Genomic DNA, 14,774 nt, shown 5'->3' on the forward strand with positions numbered 1-14,774 from the left:
TCTAGATACGTAAGAGATAAATAAAATACGTAATTACTTATGTACAAAAATTAACGTTTTTATTGAAAATAATAGACAAAACTCACAATGGATTACAAAATATCATTACGAATCTAATTTTAAAAATCAGAAGTGTATTGATAGATACAAAATTTTGCGTAAAAACCTGAAAACAATAAATAACTTTCACAATGCAAACTTACTGAGAATTGTTTTTAATTACTCTAACTTAACTAAAAATCACGGTTAAAATTTCATCCATAATCAGTTTGCATGGTTTAAATTCATGATTATTAATTATTTTTCAGCCTTAGTGGTGAGCTGCCGGTCTATTAGCTAATCTTCTCCTGCCTGCAAGCAATTTGTTTAATCCTCTAGGCTCTTCGGTGGTGGTACTGGACGCTTCAGCCGGTGCTTCAGTTTCTTCATGTTCTTCAGGTTCAGCTGCTTCGGTACTCACTTCTTGTGGTGCTTCACTCGATGAAGCTTCAGTAGTTTGCCCAGGTCTTCTTCTTGCAAGAAGTGGATTAACACGTCGGACTTGCACTGGAGTACTCGCTGCAGCTTTTGGTCTTGCTTGGACATTCACCCGGTGTTTATTTTTTAGTCTACCTAAAGGACTGTTGTCTACTGGAGCTGAAGTCTCTTTATCCTAATGAAAAAAAAAATATTTATTTTTTTAACACAAAACGCAAACGTACTTTTTCTTCCGAAGCTTCAGGATTGCTGTTACTTGGTTCGGCCTCTCCTGTTGCATGATCTTCAGCAGGAGCTTCTGTGGTGGTTGTGGTTTGTCCGGGACGACCTCTGCCTAGATTAATTCGAGGACCCGGTCGCAGAGGTCTTACACCACTAGCTTGGATTCTTCTACTTCTGGTGGTGGTGCTCGCAGGTTCGGAACTAGAAGCGGTTTCTTCGTCATGAGATTCATTTTCAGGCGATTGAGTGGTGGAACGTCCTCTGGCGCGAAGATTAAAAGACGAGCGAGGTCTTGTGAGGGAGGGTCTTGATACCGGGGCTGAAGTACTACTAGGGGAGTCGTCGTTGGAGTCGGAAGGTGCAGCAGTTGTTCGAGTTCTAGAACGCGTTGCTCCGAATCGAGATCGACTTAAAGTGGGCTGAAATTAAAACAAGGAATAAATATTCTACTTTTTCAAGATTTTAACTGTAATGTCTTTTAAAAATGAATGTAAAAAGCGAGCTCTGCATACTGAAAACCATTCATCCATTTTGGATATACAAAATTAGGTTTGTAGTAGGTAAGTACCGATTATTTTATCACCGTTATTCTTATTTCTATATGGATTATTTACAGTTACTGGTTTGCATTTTAATAAACTGTATAAGAAATGTTGATATATTTTGTTATCATTTACCCGAGAGTGGCTGACTGGTTTGGACTCCTCTTTGGAAGCATCAGGTTCAACTGCCGCCTCCGTGGTCGATCTGGCCCCAGCCCTGTGTCGTCCCCCAAAACTAGGTCTACTGAACTTGCTTTTTGGCTTTGTTTCTGTATGTGCAGCTTCAGTCGTCGACGCTGCGTGCGTGGTTTTCCTCCCACGGCCCTTAAATCTCCCTCTTCCTATTGGTGCTTCAGTCGTGGTTGTTGTAGTAGGAGCTGGTGTTGTAGTCGTAGTGGTTGTTGTCGTTGTTGTGGGAGTTGTAGTCTCAATTATCTGTTCGGTTGTAGGTTCCAAAGTTGTGGCCTCACTATCAGTTGCATTTTCTTCACTACTTAAATCCGCATCCTCTCCGGAGAGTTTCTGAGTTCCTTGGAGGATTGCATAGAGGTCGAGGGCCACTTTGTCCATCGCTGACATGGCTGTTGTCCCGGTTTCTTCGACGATTTCAGTCGATGTTTCTTCTTTTTTTGGTTCTGGGGGATTGTCAGATGACGCGATAGGTACCTAAAATTAATAATTCTTTAAAATTTTCAATTTTTGTTAAAAGTGGAATTGGAATTTAATTAGTATTAGTAATTACAGGTGGATCCACGCTTTCATTAGGCGTTGCTCCCAAGAAACGTACCGGTCCAGCTGGAAGGTCAGTAGGGAACGAAGGGCTGTTTCCAGAAGGTTCAGATCCTGGATGAGTGTTAAAAGACGCATTGTCGACTAATTCCAAGGAAGGTCTTCGTACATTAGCGCGCGTACGCCCTCGAGAGCCCTAAAAACAAGTTTTTAATTTTGAATTTAATTTGTTTCCTTGACTTTTAATAATCGTTTTAAACTCCTCCATTGTAACGGTGTTTCAAGGTAAAAACTAACCTGAGTTTCGTCCGATACACTATCAGTGCTGGGTGCAGCCTCAGTAGTTGGCCTTCCTCTTCCCCGACCTCTTGTCGCTTTAGTTTCCTCTTCCGGTAAAGGCGTAGTGTTCAAATTGCGACTCCTTGGCGGAAATCTAGTATTGGCCGGAAGTCTTTCTTCACTAACCTCTTCTTCACCTAGTTGGCGTCCCCTAGTCTTGCCTCGTGACGAAGGAACAACTTCGTTGGCTTCAGGAGCAGCACTAGTTCGTTCCACAGTCCCCCGACTCTTATTTGACGTTTTAGCAGGCCCATCATGGGCATTGGTCACTTTCGGATCCTCATCGTCGTCATAATAGTAATAAACGTACTCGTACTCGTACTCTTGCCCATTGGGTGCTTTTTTAATTTGAATCCGAGATCGCTGTTTCTCACTCCCACTTGCAACAAGCGGAATATCATCATCAACCTTCTTCGGAGCACTGACTCCAGTTGTCAAAACAGGACTAGGACTAGTAACTTCAACTTCCTCCTTAATCTCCTTTTTCGTCCGTTTGTTACCTCTCCTCCTCGTGGTTTTCGTCGTGGTTCTCGGAGCTTCAGTTGTGCTTGTCTTGAGTTCAGTTTTGTATTTTTCTAAAAGTTTTTGTACGTCAAGTTTGATGGCACCGGCGGGGGCAGGTGCTGGAGATTCGGCCGGGTTAGCTTCTCGTTTGCTCTTAGTTTGAATTTTAACATCGTCGTCGTTTTGGTTCAAGATGTATGTGAGAGACGGGGGAAGTTTGTGGGCGGTTTCGAAAGGACGTTCTTTGCTTGTTTGCTTGTCTTTTCTTGCTATGGGACGGGCACCTGAACCCGTAGTTTGGACAAAAACGTACTCTTCCCCAGGTTTAGGTTGTGTGATTATGTCTTCTCCAGGATGGGGGAAAGCGAAAGTTGCTACGGTCGTTACGCATACAAATCTGAAATTGAAATTGTTATTTAAAACTCTGTTCATTTTAACCGGAATATTCAAAAGCATTATATATTTATTAAAAATGTATGCTTTTAATATGCTTTTATTCATTGTTTATTCAAATTTAATTTTTAAATTAGACGGGCTTAAAGAATGTATAAAATTATTATAAAAGGATGAGTATCATTGACATTCCTTTATTTACTAGCCGTTACAAAATTACCATAGGTATTCCCATGCGTGGTTGAATTTTGCCAAATATTTTCATAAAAACATTTTAGTGTAATTTTGGTTTTGTGTAACTAAAATTAATGGAAAATCTTTACGTAAAATTTAAAATTATGAAACACTGGTTTATGTTCACATTTATTTAATTGGCTTTAAATGCAAATGATTCTTGTTATTCTTACATTCAAATTGACAGATACATGGCATTTTGATTAAAATAAAATGATTTTTCTGTTAAACTATAAATATTTGTATTGTGACTCATAATGAACAAAATTACGGGTGGCATTATTAATGTGAACAAGTTTCTTGGAAAGAATTTTAATACGTATTATCTGTTCGAATTTTATTATACAACACACAAAAATTTATTTTTCTATCAAGACATTTTCAAAGATTATATCCAAAGGTTTTAGTACGAAAAATGACTTAAAAATAATAAAACATACAAAAGTGCTTGTATTTTTAAACATCATAAAAAAATTTAGAATTCATGTTAATTTAGAAGTTCCAAATATCTTGAAAATTCTAAAATTAGTACTTGTATATAAAGGCTGTCCTGTTAAAAAAATCTATCTATAAAATTTCGAAGTTATAAGAGTTTAAATTTTGCATTTGGTTCTATTTATTTCTGTTGAAAAAATGATTTTCCAGTTTTTTTGCTACAGGCTATTAGAAGAGGAAACAAAGATGCTATATCTCAAATTGTAACTCTGTTTAATGTTACTTGTAGCTTTTATTGACAAAATTTTTTACTAAATAATTACAAAAAAACATATACAAAATCATCAGTATTATTAAATAATTATTAAAAAATGTCAAATGTCAAAATTTTTTGACACATAGAACTTTTAAAACATTTTTTAGTATTCTGGAAGACTACACAATTACTCCCTTTCAAGGAGGTGCGTGACTTTCCGGACCGCCTGTATTTGTGCAAAGTAACTAATGTTATATCGCAACACCGTTTTTTGTAGGTACTGCTCCTAGTGCCAACAGCAATTTGGAGAAATTTAGGTCATTTTGCAAACTCTGTTACATTGTTTTCATTTTCATTGCATTGTGAAAGAATTTATATCTATTACTGATGTTAAAAAATCCAGTCATTTTGACTTGGTAATAGTATTTTATCTATTTAGGTAAATTTTATAAATTCAGATTTGCTTGCTTCTGTAATAAAAGTATTAGGCTGCAGAGACCAGGTTTCGTAAAAAACAAGTTAAAGAAGAAGCAATGTTATGTAATGAAGAGACAAATCAGAGACATTTTTATTCAGTCGTCTGCATGCATTACGAGATAGCTTTCTAATCATAAGTATATTTAGATGTCACACAATTGATTTTTTAATATGCTAAACATTTGCTATTCAGGCAATTACTTAACTTCTTTAATGTCACGTAAAGAAAGTCTACTTGTTGAAAATTTTAGACTTCTTAAAAATGTATTTATCTTATCAAAATATGTTCCAATCACTTTCATTGTCAATGGGCAGTGGCGTCGGTGCCATTGACATACAATCCCCATTGGGTTGGGTAAAAGAGAGTGAAAGATGGAGAAATTTGTTGATCAAGGCCAGATCACGACCTTCCGGACAGAAAGAAAGTTTCAGCCCCAAAAATATTTTCGAGATGTTTCATACATTTGTCCATTTACTGAATTAAACATCACGAAATGTGTTGCAGTAATTACTGAAAACAATTATATTGTTTATGAGCATTTTTATAGTCTAATTGTTAACATTTCCGTGAGAATTTACTTGCAAGTGTAACGCGATTTTCTGCATGTGTTCTAATTATTGATTTTAATAACAATACAAGAAATGCACTTTGTGAAGATGAGTCCTATTTATTAGTTTCTCTTCATCAAGTGTGTAAGTGGAGTAATTATACTTTTCCGTTTTAAGTGGGAAACTGATCGAAATCGTGCCGAAGAAGATATCAAAATTCCAACATTTTTCTTTAAATAGAACTGATATCATTCAAATGAATTCTGAACTGAGGTTCGCAATGGTGTTAAATTTTTGTTCCCATAATATTCGTGTTATGATTGCAATATTTTTCAACAAGTTGCAAAAGAACCAATATTACAATGTAATAATGCGGTCTCAAGCTACAAAAAGATAACCGCAGTCGACCACTTTCCCTCTTGAGAGATGTCTAACACTGTTTATTAATTCTGTCGAAGCGGTAAAAGTAAAAACCTTGAGTGAAGTAAAGTTCAAACTGCATATTTTAGCTAACGGGGCATCTAAGATCATAAATTTTAATGAAGATGCCGTGAACATTGTAATGTTACATAAATACCGACTTAAAAAGGTTGATTTTCATGCCTTTAATGCAAAAAAGCTTCTTGTTTTACATGAAGACATCATGACTTGACTAGTCAATTCAAAGTGTTTTTTGATGTTTTAAAAAGAAAGCAAACAATTCTTCACTACCTTTCTATCACTATACTGCTAGACTGAATCTTTTTGTTTTATTTTCAACAGAAAATGGTTGATTTTTCATGCCTTTAATGAAAAAAGCTTCTTGTTTTACATGAAGACATCATGACTTGACTAGTCATTTCAAAGTGTTTTTTGATGTTTCAAAAAGAAAGCAAACAATTCTTCACTACCTTTCTTTCACTACTGCTAGACTGAAACTTTTTGTTTTATTTTCAACAGAAAATAATCATATTACTGCCACACAAAATTGTGTTATAAACTTCAGAATCAATACAATTTTACATAATGTTAAACAACATTGTTAACGACATAATGTAAAGTTGACCATTACTTAATCGTACTTAATTAGTATTACTGGTAAAAATCTAAAGCATAAATGTTTATAAATGACAGATGCCCTGCTTAACAAATTAAATTGATATTTAAACAAAACTACTTTCTTTTTTCGAAATATGTGTTTCGTACAAACCACCATTTTGAATGAGCAACAATAAAATTAAGTGAATTCAAAATTACCAACGATTTTTTTAAGTTAATAAAGTTTTTTGAACTTCGTTAATATGAATTTGCAGAAAAGTCTTTGAACTATGTTTCTTGTGTAGGTATAAAGTGGGACGAACAAACAAATAATAAAATATAAAAAATTGGAATTGAAGAAACAGGAAAACACTCACTTGTTAAAATCATCTTTTTCATTTTTATTCTTAAAACAACAAATATTATTTATTTTTTATTACGAGATGAGATTTACAAGATTTTAATAATTTAACATTCTATAATGTTAGGTAAATGCTTAAATGTAACCCAACAGGCTTTAGACATGTTGCAACACTTAAAAACTAAAAAAATTTAACCCACTTAAACGAATTTTTTAATCCTTCTATTTTTAGGCATATTTGTAACTTTTCCTCTCACTACCACAATTTTTTTGTTCAAAACAATTGATTTCTATTTGAAACAACAAAACTAATTAACTTGACTTAATTCTGATTACGTGTTTAAACATATTGGCATATTGCCACTCGTTACGTGAAATCGGCACCAAAGTTTCGACTTTCTTTATTGATCTGAATGTGGAGAAATGTTCAAACTTTAGGACCTTATGTTTAAAAACTGAGAACTTACATGAGAAAAGTGCCTTTCGCCATTTTCAGTCCGCACTAAACTACGTTAAAAAAATAAGTCTAAAAAAAATTGAGGGCGGCAATATTGCCGCGTGGATTTAGCTGCACTAGGCACACTATGTCACTACAAAGCCCGGAATCTCACTCGTTACACACAACGCCACATGCCCAACAACACCACACAACTCCGTCGGGGCAACTTTCGCTATTGAGGCCCCGAGTAACCAGCAAGCTACTGTTAAACTGCCTTTTATAAGCGCTCTCTTTAACCTGAAATAGGTGCAAAGATGTCCCTGGATGTCATGCTGAAAAAACCGGACTTTTCGCGGAGATTTCAACGAGCAATGAAGCGCCGAACCACTCCTGAAAAGTAGGAAATTTTGTCACAGCATTACAGTTTAGCTTTCGTGTTAATTATTTGCTCAAATAATTTCTAATCAATTTATTTTTTACGCCGTTAATTAGTATGTGGCAAATATTATTGAAAATGTAAACCGTTTTTATTGGAGAAAGTGCAAACTAAAATGAAAATTTATAATCGACGAAAAACAGAAAAGAACAATTTGCGATTTTGATTGTCTAGTATCTAATCTAAACTAGAAAGTGCCAGAGACGCAATAAAATTTTCGATGTTTCGAGAGGGAAAATTCCCTGAAACGTAATCATTTGTGGCTGTACTTAGTAATTCAAATACTACTAGTTCTCATAGCGGATAATAACCTTGATATTTCATAACGAATTTGCAACCAATATTAAAATGTCAAATGATGATTTTTCTTAGTAATGTCAGTTTTTAATTTTAACAAGTCTCGTAGCCATCGATGAACCAACGATAAAGAAAGTGAAAACACCAATTCATGCAAATACTTGCTCAAGTCACGTTTAAACCCAGTAATTAAACACTTTAGGAAATTATAACAAATTGTAAATAACAGTACTTGGGTTTGACACATTTCTGGCCATTATGTACGTGTTTCAGACATACTTCCTCGTTGAAACAATTGGTACCAACCATATACAAAAGCATCACATTAATCAATTGTTTTCTCTTCCAAAATAAACAAAAAACACTATGTAGGCGCGCTTTTCTGTGTTGAATCATTAAATAAATAATTCCAGTCACGTTAAATTCAAGACGAAGAAGAATTTTAATTAAACTTCGTCTATATTGCAGGATAAGGAAGCTTATTATGCATGGAGACATGAACACCAACAGCGGAAATTACGGAAATTATTGGTTTTAAATTGTTTCTGTTCTGATCAACTCATAAAATCAACACTTGTTCTTTTGTAACAATAATAATGACAAAATATTACACCTTTATAGACAAATGCCAATTGATAATGCTGCATTTTACTTTCTCTTAGTCATCAGTCATCATATCTTGAACTTATCTTCTTGCCGTTGGCACTCCAATAATTTATTCAGTGAAATAGGTTTATTAAGCGTAGATATTGATAAAAAAAAGTATTATTAATGTAATTTCTTAGATCACGTAAAGAAAGTTATGATGTCACCTGCATACAATTTACAGAAACTGCAATTCTCTCCTAACAAAATTTATATTCCATAAATTACAAAAACTAAATTCAGTGTTTTGTCAACCTAATCCTGAATCTATTAAAACATTGATCTCATTTTCACTTTTTTGGCAACCACAAACGAATGCGTAAAAATTCAAGGAAGTGTGTAATGTCCTTACTTTCCGTCTACGCATTATTATAGCGTCATTTTGTAAAAGTAACTTCATTATTTATTAAAGTTTCCAAATGCCATTTTTTGATTTATAGAGGAACATTTTATGATATTAGCAGAATTTAAAGTTCTATAAATCAATATTATAAAAAAAATCAAACGTTTTGATGCAAGGTAAGCAAAAGCAATTTTTAATTTCAATACAAAATATCTGTCGTAAATTTGTAATTCAAAATAGCTTTAGCAGTTTTTATTAATTTAATGATAAGATGTATAAAACCAGTTTTATTAAAACACTTGAATATGAAACACAGATATTTGACTATTAAACTTGCTAGTAGATAAAGAAAATGAAATCTAGATGGATCTCAATCTTCTTATTTAATGAAATAGTTACAAAGACTTTAAATCAAATATTGCACAAATTTTTAATCCCTAATAATAATAAAATATCCTCGCAAGTTCAATGAGCGCATGTTGCAAAGACAAGTGGAAGCAATTACCGCAATATTGCATAAATAATTAACTCATAATTAAAGACGATTAGAGAAACTTGATACATGAGATAAGTTTAGAATAAAAAAGATGTGTGATAAATATTTCACAATTTCGTCATTTTGCAAGGGTAATTAAAATGTAATTAAACAAAAGGTCTTCACGATTTAATCACAAATGTCCACAAAACTTAAAATAATTGTTTTTATACAGTGTAGTTAGTTTAAAATTACATCAACGTGAGTTGGAATGGAATGGTGGCACGCCCAGTTATGTCATTGTAATTGCAAATAAGCTCAATACTGAAGTGCATTAAAAAAGTTGTTTCCTTAAATATAACAATGCTGAATTCATAAAAATTCTTCGGTCATCTTTGTGTTGTAGATCTTACTGAAGTATTGTTCTGTCAATGAGAAAAGATATGCATTAAATAAACAACTTTAAGACGAACAAATTAAAGAAAGTAAACACGATATCCTTGGTGGCGAGACCAAACCAGAAAACACAAAAATGTGCTCCCCGACTCATCGTTCTGCATTATAAAAACTATGCTTAACTATTAATTAATTACTAATATTAAAATTTAATTTATTTCAATAGTTATTATTATTATATTACACTAATGCCTAGTTTTATGATATTAGTTTTTTTATTGTAAAAAATGTAGGTAAAATTTCACCTACTCAAGGTAATAGCTTAAAAGACACTTTGTACTTGTAACCTTTTAAATGTAATTTTGAATTTCCTTCACTTTCTCTCTGAAGATGTAAATTAAATGATTAACCTGCTGTTTTGTAATATTTATAATAAAGCAAAATCTTATTCTTTGAGATGTTATACAGATAAGAAGACAGCATACTATAATAGACAAAAATAAAACAGACATCTCTGATGTAATTTCGAAACAGAAAACCATTTGTCATTTTTGATCAATTTTATATTGTTTAGGAAGTTGGTATAAATAAAGGAACTAGGTATAAATTATACATAATGAATCCGATAAGATATTAAAAATCATGTTATCCTTGCTGTGCGTAATTCAGTTGCAAAACCTAATTAATAAATTCAGCATTGAAGGAAACGATTAAGTACTTTCTGTGCCTGCAACTGTTTCAATAAAAACTTCCTTTGTAGCACATTTCATGGTTTCTTATTATTTACAAATTTGATTTTAATAATAAACACGGTCTTATTTCGTATACGTTAAATAATAGAGAAATACAACTACAGCAAGTTCATATCGTTGCTTCAAGAATTAATATGTATAATTTATTATAAATATTTTTGCTGGACTTGGTTATAAATTCTGTTTTTATGTAGAATTTCTGCAGGAAACCCTTCTCGTTTAGTATCTCTTTAATAAATATGACAACAAACAAAGACGTTAATTAATTTGTTTTGTAAAACTTTGTGGCTAATAACCCGAATTGGTTATTAAATTCAAATAAAATTTATGGTATTTTATTCCCAGTGGGTATTTCTTCTTTGTGTACATTCCACTCAAATAAAAACTAAACGTCGCTAAAAATAAATAAGGCACTAAACTTTCAAGGTATTCTTCAATAATTATAGAGACTGGTTGGTCGAAACAAAAATATCTTCTTTCTTGGTATTTGATTTATCTTAGTTTGATTAATGGCTAGTTAAATCTTTATTCGATGGGAAACAATAACATTTAGTACAATACTGATTAGTGAATGAAATTATGACCTTACCTGACAAAAGGGCGAAGGTGTGTTTAAACTTTTAACAACCTTGGTTTATTCTCTTTAAATTCAAACTACGTAAAATAAAGCAAATTTCTAAGAAAAACCTTGATTTGGTCGATTGTTTCGATTATTCATTGAAATGATCCAATTTTGCAATTAAAATGATCAAACACTTTCAAATAAAAGAAACTGTATATAGGCGGAATCGATCAGAGCTTCGCCTTTTATTGATTTGTCTTATGAGCTTCTTACCTGAGGTGTCAAAACGTCCCTAAAAATATAACCAATGAAGCTAAGATCTTTACTTTCTATCATTTGCATACATGATTCCCTTCACTTTCGTGAATTCCTACACTCGTACAAACAACTAGCAGAAGTGAATTATCTACACAGGACTTTTTTTAAGAAACAACTTCTTTGAGCTGTTGTAGGAGTGGAGGTCATGTCTTGACATTCGCTGTCATCTTTGATATTCAAGCTTCAAAGAACTACACTTTATATTTTTGTTTCACTATTAAACAATTCAATTTCAAAACGTGATCTTTTTTTACAATGAAATCGTGATATTTTGTAATTTTTTCTAAAGATGTGTCTTGTCCTAAATTGTGCCAATAAAATTTAAGCCTTAAAAACACACAACCAAGTACCATAGTATATATTTCAGACGTTTAACAACGTAGCTAATTGTTATTTGTTTAAAAAAATATTCTTCATTCTGACAATTTCATGATTACACGAGTTGCGCCACCTAATGACTGGTAGAAGAAAAACAATGATCGGTAGGTACCACACAGGATATCCTGAAAAAGTACCCAACTAAACCAAAAACAAGATTTAATTTCTAAATTCACAAAAAACAGATAAACAGGAATTAACGCAAAAACTTAAACAGATAGGTTAAAAATTATAAAAGCTATGTCTCTTATTAATAAAATATGTTATTGGTCTTAGTTTGGTGTGCTCTTTTCATTAAGAATTCCAGGATTAGTAAATACTTCTTAGCCTGAAAATTACAGTTAAACAAAAATCTTAAAAATAACTAAGTACTTACAACATCTTGATCAAGAGACGCCCTCATTATGAAATTTTTAATGGCGATTTCTGGTATAGTACAAAAACACTCACTTCGCTCAGCTCTAATAACATCCAACCAGACCTCTAATAACCGCAATAAATCTCTATTATGTTTATTTGGGGACAAACATGACATTTCTATAAAAATTGCACTACTAATTGTTTGGGCTAACATACTTTTTCGTTTATATAATAGTGCCAAACACTCATAAACCATGGGTTGAAATTCAGAGATGAATCCGTTATTTAGTATGATGTGATAGAGTCCTAGAATACTTTGGACATCTTGCTCTATCAAAGAGTGTTTATACGTCAACGAGTGACGAAGAAGCCTTAAACCTTTTTCAACTTTTTCTGAAGAACCTTTCATAAATATTTTAAAATCCTCGGTCAACTTGTTCTCGAATTTGACTCTATTTTTTTGCTGAAAACGCAAAACGTCATATAGATATTTAACCACCGTAGCAAAAGCATACTTGGACCAGAATTATAACTTTCAGCAGTCTTATAATTTCGATGGATGTTTCCTCATCAACTTTATCTGTTATATTAACAAGATGCCGAATATTTGTTGCATTTTTACAAAAAGCTTGAACCGAATCTGGCTTGTCTTTACCACTTGCCAAAAGCTTGCTACTAAACACACAAGCCCCTTTCAGCACTTGAGAATCATTAAGAGTCGGCATTACAGCCCCCATAATAGCACAAAGCAAAGTAGAGTCAGTGGAGTTCAAAGGTACTCCGGGTTCAGCAAGAATCAAATTAGAGAAAATCGTGGGTTTATCTACAGTGAACGGAAGAATCAGTGCTACATTTCGTCGAACTTCATTATTTTCAAGTTTACGCAAAAGTGAAGCTGATCTAAAAAAACTGTTATTTTTTTTACTAGAAAAATAAAGTAAGCACACCTTGAACCAAATTGCTTTCTAAAATTCTTGTGCAAGATAAATTCGAGGAGAAGTGATTCAGTTTTAGTGGTTTTGATGGTATTTAGAAGTATCTCTTCGGAAATTTGATTGTCTTCAATTGTAGTTAACCAGTGACCCAGAACCATCAGTTTCATGCATTTGGGGGCTTTCTCAAGTATCCATAACAACTGCCACTTACTGTTTGAATACAAATACGAACATGAACTCAATTGTGTGAAATCTTTGAGAAGATCATCGCCTAACATGTTTGTGCACAAATCGACATTTTTGTCGTGATATGTGAGCTTTGGAAACAGATAATATATCGATTTTATTACATATGGTTTAACATTGTTGCGTCCACTATAAAAACGATTTCTTATACCATCCAAAACGTGTGATACTTTCCACAACATTCTAGAATAATACAATGAATTTTAGTTTAGTACAAACTATACATACCTGCTGCAGCAAAAACACAGGTGACAAATACAGAAAAAAATGTCATTATTAGACTTGGCCCAGTCATTGACTTCTTCAGGAAGAGTGATAAGTTGGCTAAACATTTCATTTGGTGTCAAATTCAGAATCTTATTTTCATCAAAAAATTCCAATAGGATAAATTCCAATAATTTAAAGGAATCATTTCTTAATCGGATATTAGATGTAAGCAAGCAAATGTCACTTACAATTCTTCTCAAGCTTTTGTGACAAAAGTGCAAAGTCAAAATATTGTGTTTGAAACAATTTTCGAAAACAGTATTCAAAATTTGTAATATGTTTTCTCTTATGTCAACATTTATACACTAAATAAAATTTTCTGTTATATTTTTCAAATTCACTACAAAGTTGACACTTACTTACCTTTACTAATAAAACAGGAGCTTCTTCTTTTAACCACTGCCACACATTTTGAAATGCATCGCAAAAAAAATTTGTTTTTCTACGATTTTTTCACATTTCATTCAGAAATTTAAAATAATTAAATACCAACCTCTGAAGCGTATATTTAGTAATAACCGTTAACTGTAAAACGGCTCCATGTTGTTTAAGTTTTTCAAATAAATCAGAAACAAGACCATTCAACGTATCCGGAAAATCCGAATCTAATAATTTTCTTAAAATTAAAGCATATGGCATGAAATCACATTTCCGCAATGTTTCAAAGTCTCCCATTTTTAACATTATTTCCAATATCCTCTCTCTATCAAAAAGATTTTGAAAAGTGTCATCTATTGATTTTATAGTGCTAGAAATGAATGGATAAAAAAAAAATCAAGTTGCCGCCTTTCTGAATCTTTTTTTGTGATGGCGCCACCGGCAATAATTCAAATTGCCAAGCAACAATAATTCACAGCCCACTCACTTTTGCAAAATTTTCGATAAAAGGTGAAAAAGGTCAACGACTTCTGTGCGATCCTCTCCAATTTGGGACAAATTGATCAAAATAAATTCCAAGGTGTATTTAAATCCATCGTCGTAGTAATAAAAATCGTCATATTCGCTGAACAAATCAACAATTTTAATACACAACCTACGATTAACTATAATAAATTTACAATAAAAAAGTTAATTATACCCACATTAAGCTATTTTCATCCATGATTGTAATACTCAATAGCTTTTCAAAAGGAAAACGATTAAAAAATATTTCACATTTTTCCTTGTTACTGAGAATCTTCTTCAAAACATTTAAGTTATCCGCAAACTGTTGAAGCGTCTTCTGCGTTAAATCAAAAGACTGCCAAACCTCCGTTTGGCTTGAAAACGACATTTTTAACACTATTATTAATAAAAATTTGTCAAAAAACAGACGCCCTTTTGTTACTGAAACACAACCAAACAAAAAAATACTTAAGTTGACAATAAGCCACTTGATGAAAATCACATC

General features: G+C 32.6%; 2 protein-coding genes across 3 annotated transcripts; both read right to left on the reverse strand.

The window, feature by feature from the left end:
- Positions 1–33: 33 nt before the first annotated feature.
- Positions 34–7,232, reverse strand: LOC123013351 (mucin-17-like). Of its 2 annotated transcripts, none has more exons than XM_044411814.1 (6): positions 7,003–7,232; positions 2,268–3,210; positions 1,984–2,166; positions 1,377–1,907; positions 702–1,118; positions 34–652 (listed from the first exon to the last, which is right to left on the reverse strand). In XM_044411814.1, exons 1-6 carry the CDS (start codon positions 7,023–7,025, stop codon positions 311–313), a joined length of 2,439 nt encoding a protein of 812 aa, XP_044267749.1. In that variant the 5' UTR covers positions 7,026–7,232; the 3' UTR covers positions 34–310. The 2 variants fall into 2 exon arrangements, with proteins under 2 accessions (XP_044267749.1, XP_044267750.1); XM_044411815.1 differs by having other exon boundaries at positions 2,029–2,166; positions 7,003–7,231.
- A 4,559-nt stretch (positions 7,233–11,791) lies between these two features.
- Positions 11,792–14,579, reverse strand: LOC123013243. Its single transcript, XM_044411665.1, has 9 exons — positions 14,467–14,579; positions 14,250–14,417; positions 13,878–14,132; positions 13,748–13,826; positions 13,346–13,689; positions 12,884–13,300; positions 12,452–12,836; positions 11,953–12,399; positions 11,792–11,904 (listed from the first exon to the last, which is right to left on the reverse strand). The coding sequence occupies exons 1-9, from the start codon at positions 14,484–14,486 to the stop codon at positions 11,827–11,829; spliced, it is 2,193 nt and encodes a 730-aa protein (XP_044267600.1). The 5' UTR covers positions 14,487–14,579; the 3' UTR covers positions 11,792–11,826.
- Between the last annotated feature and the right edge of the window lie 195 nt (positions 14,580–14,774).

This window comes from Tribolium madens, unplaced genomic scaffold, assembly GCF_015345945.1.
Source record: "Tribolium madens isolate multiple individuals breed KSU strain unplaced genomic scaffold, Tmad_KSU_1.1 Scaffold_96;HRSCAF=242;Tcas5.2_LG5, whole genome shotgun sequence".
In the NCBI taxonomy this organism is placed as follows: Eukaryota; Metazoa; Arthropoda; class Insecta; order Coleoptera; family Tenebrionidae; genus Tribolium; species Tribolium madens.

Coding starts and splice junctions, on each gene's coding strand:
- LOC123013351 (XM_044411814.1), bottom strand. CDS start 7,025: ATGGCGAAAGGCACTTTTCTCAT. Junction 1,908..1,983: donor ATGAAAGCGTGGATCCACCT/GTAATTACTAAT, acceptor TATTAATTTTAG/GTACCTATCGCGTCATCTGA. Junction 653..701: donor CTGAAGCTTCGGAAGAAAAA/GTACGTTTGCGT, acceptor TTTTTTCATTAG/GATAAAGAGACTTCAGCTCC.
- LOC123013243 (XM_044411665.1), bottom strand. CDS start 14,486: ATGGATGAAAATAGCTTAAT. Junction 14,133..14,249: donor TTATCGAAAATTTTGCAAAA/GTGAGTGGGCTG, acceptor ATTCATTTCTAG/CACTATAAAATCAATAGATG. Junction 13,690..13,747: donor CTCCTGTTTTATTAGTAAAG/GTAAGTAAGTGT, acceptor AATTTTATTTAG/TGTATAAATGTTGACATAAG.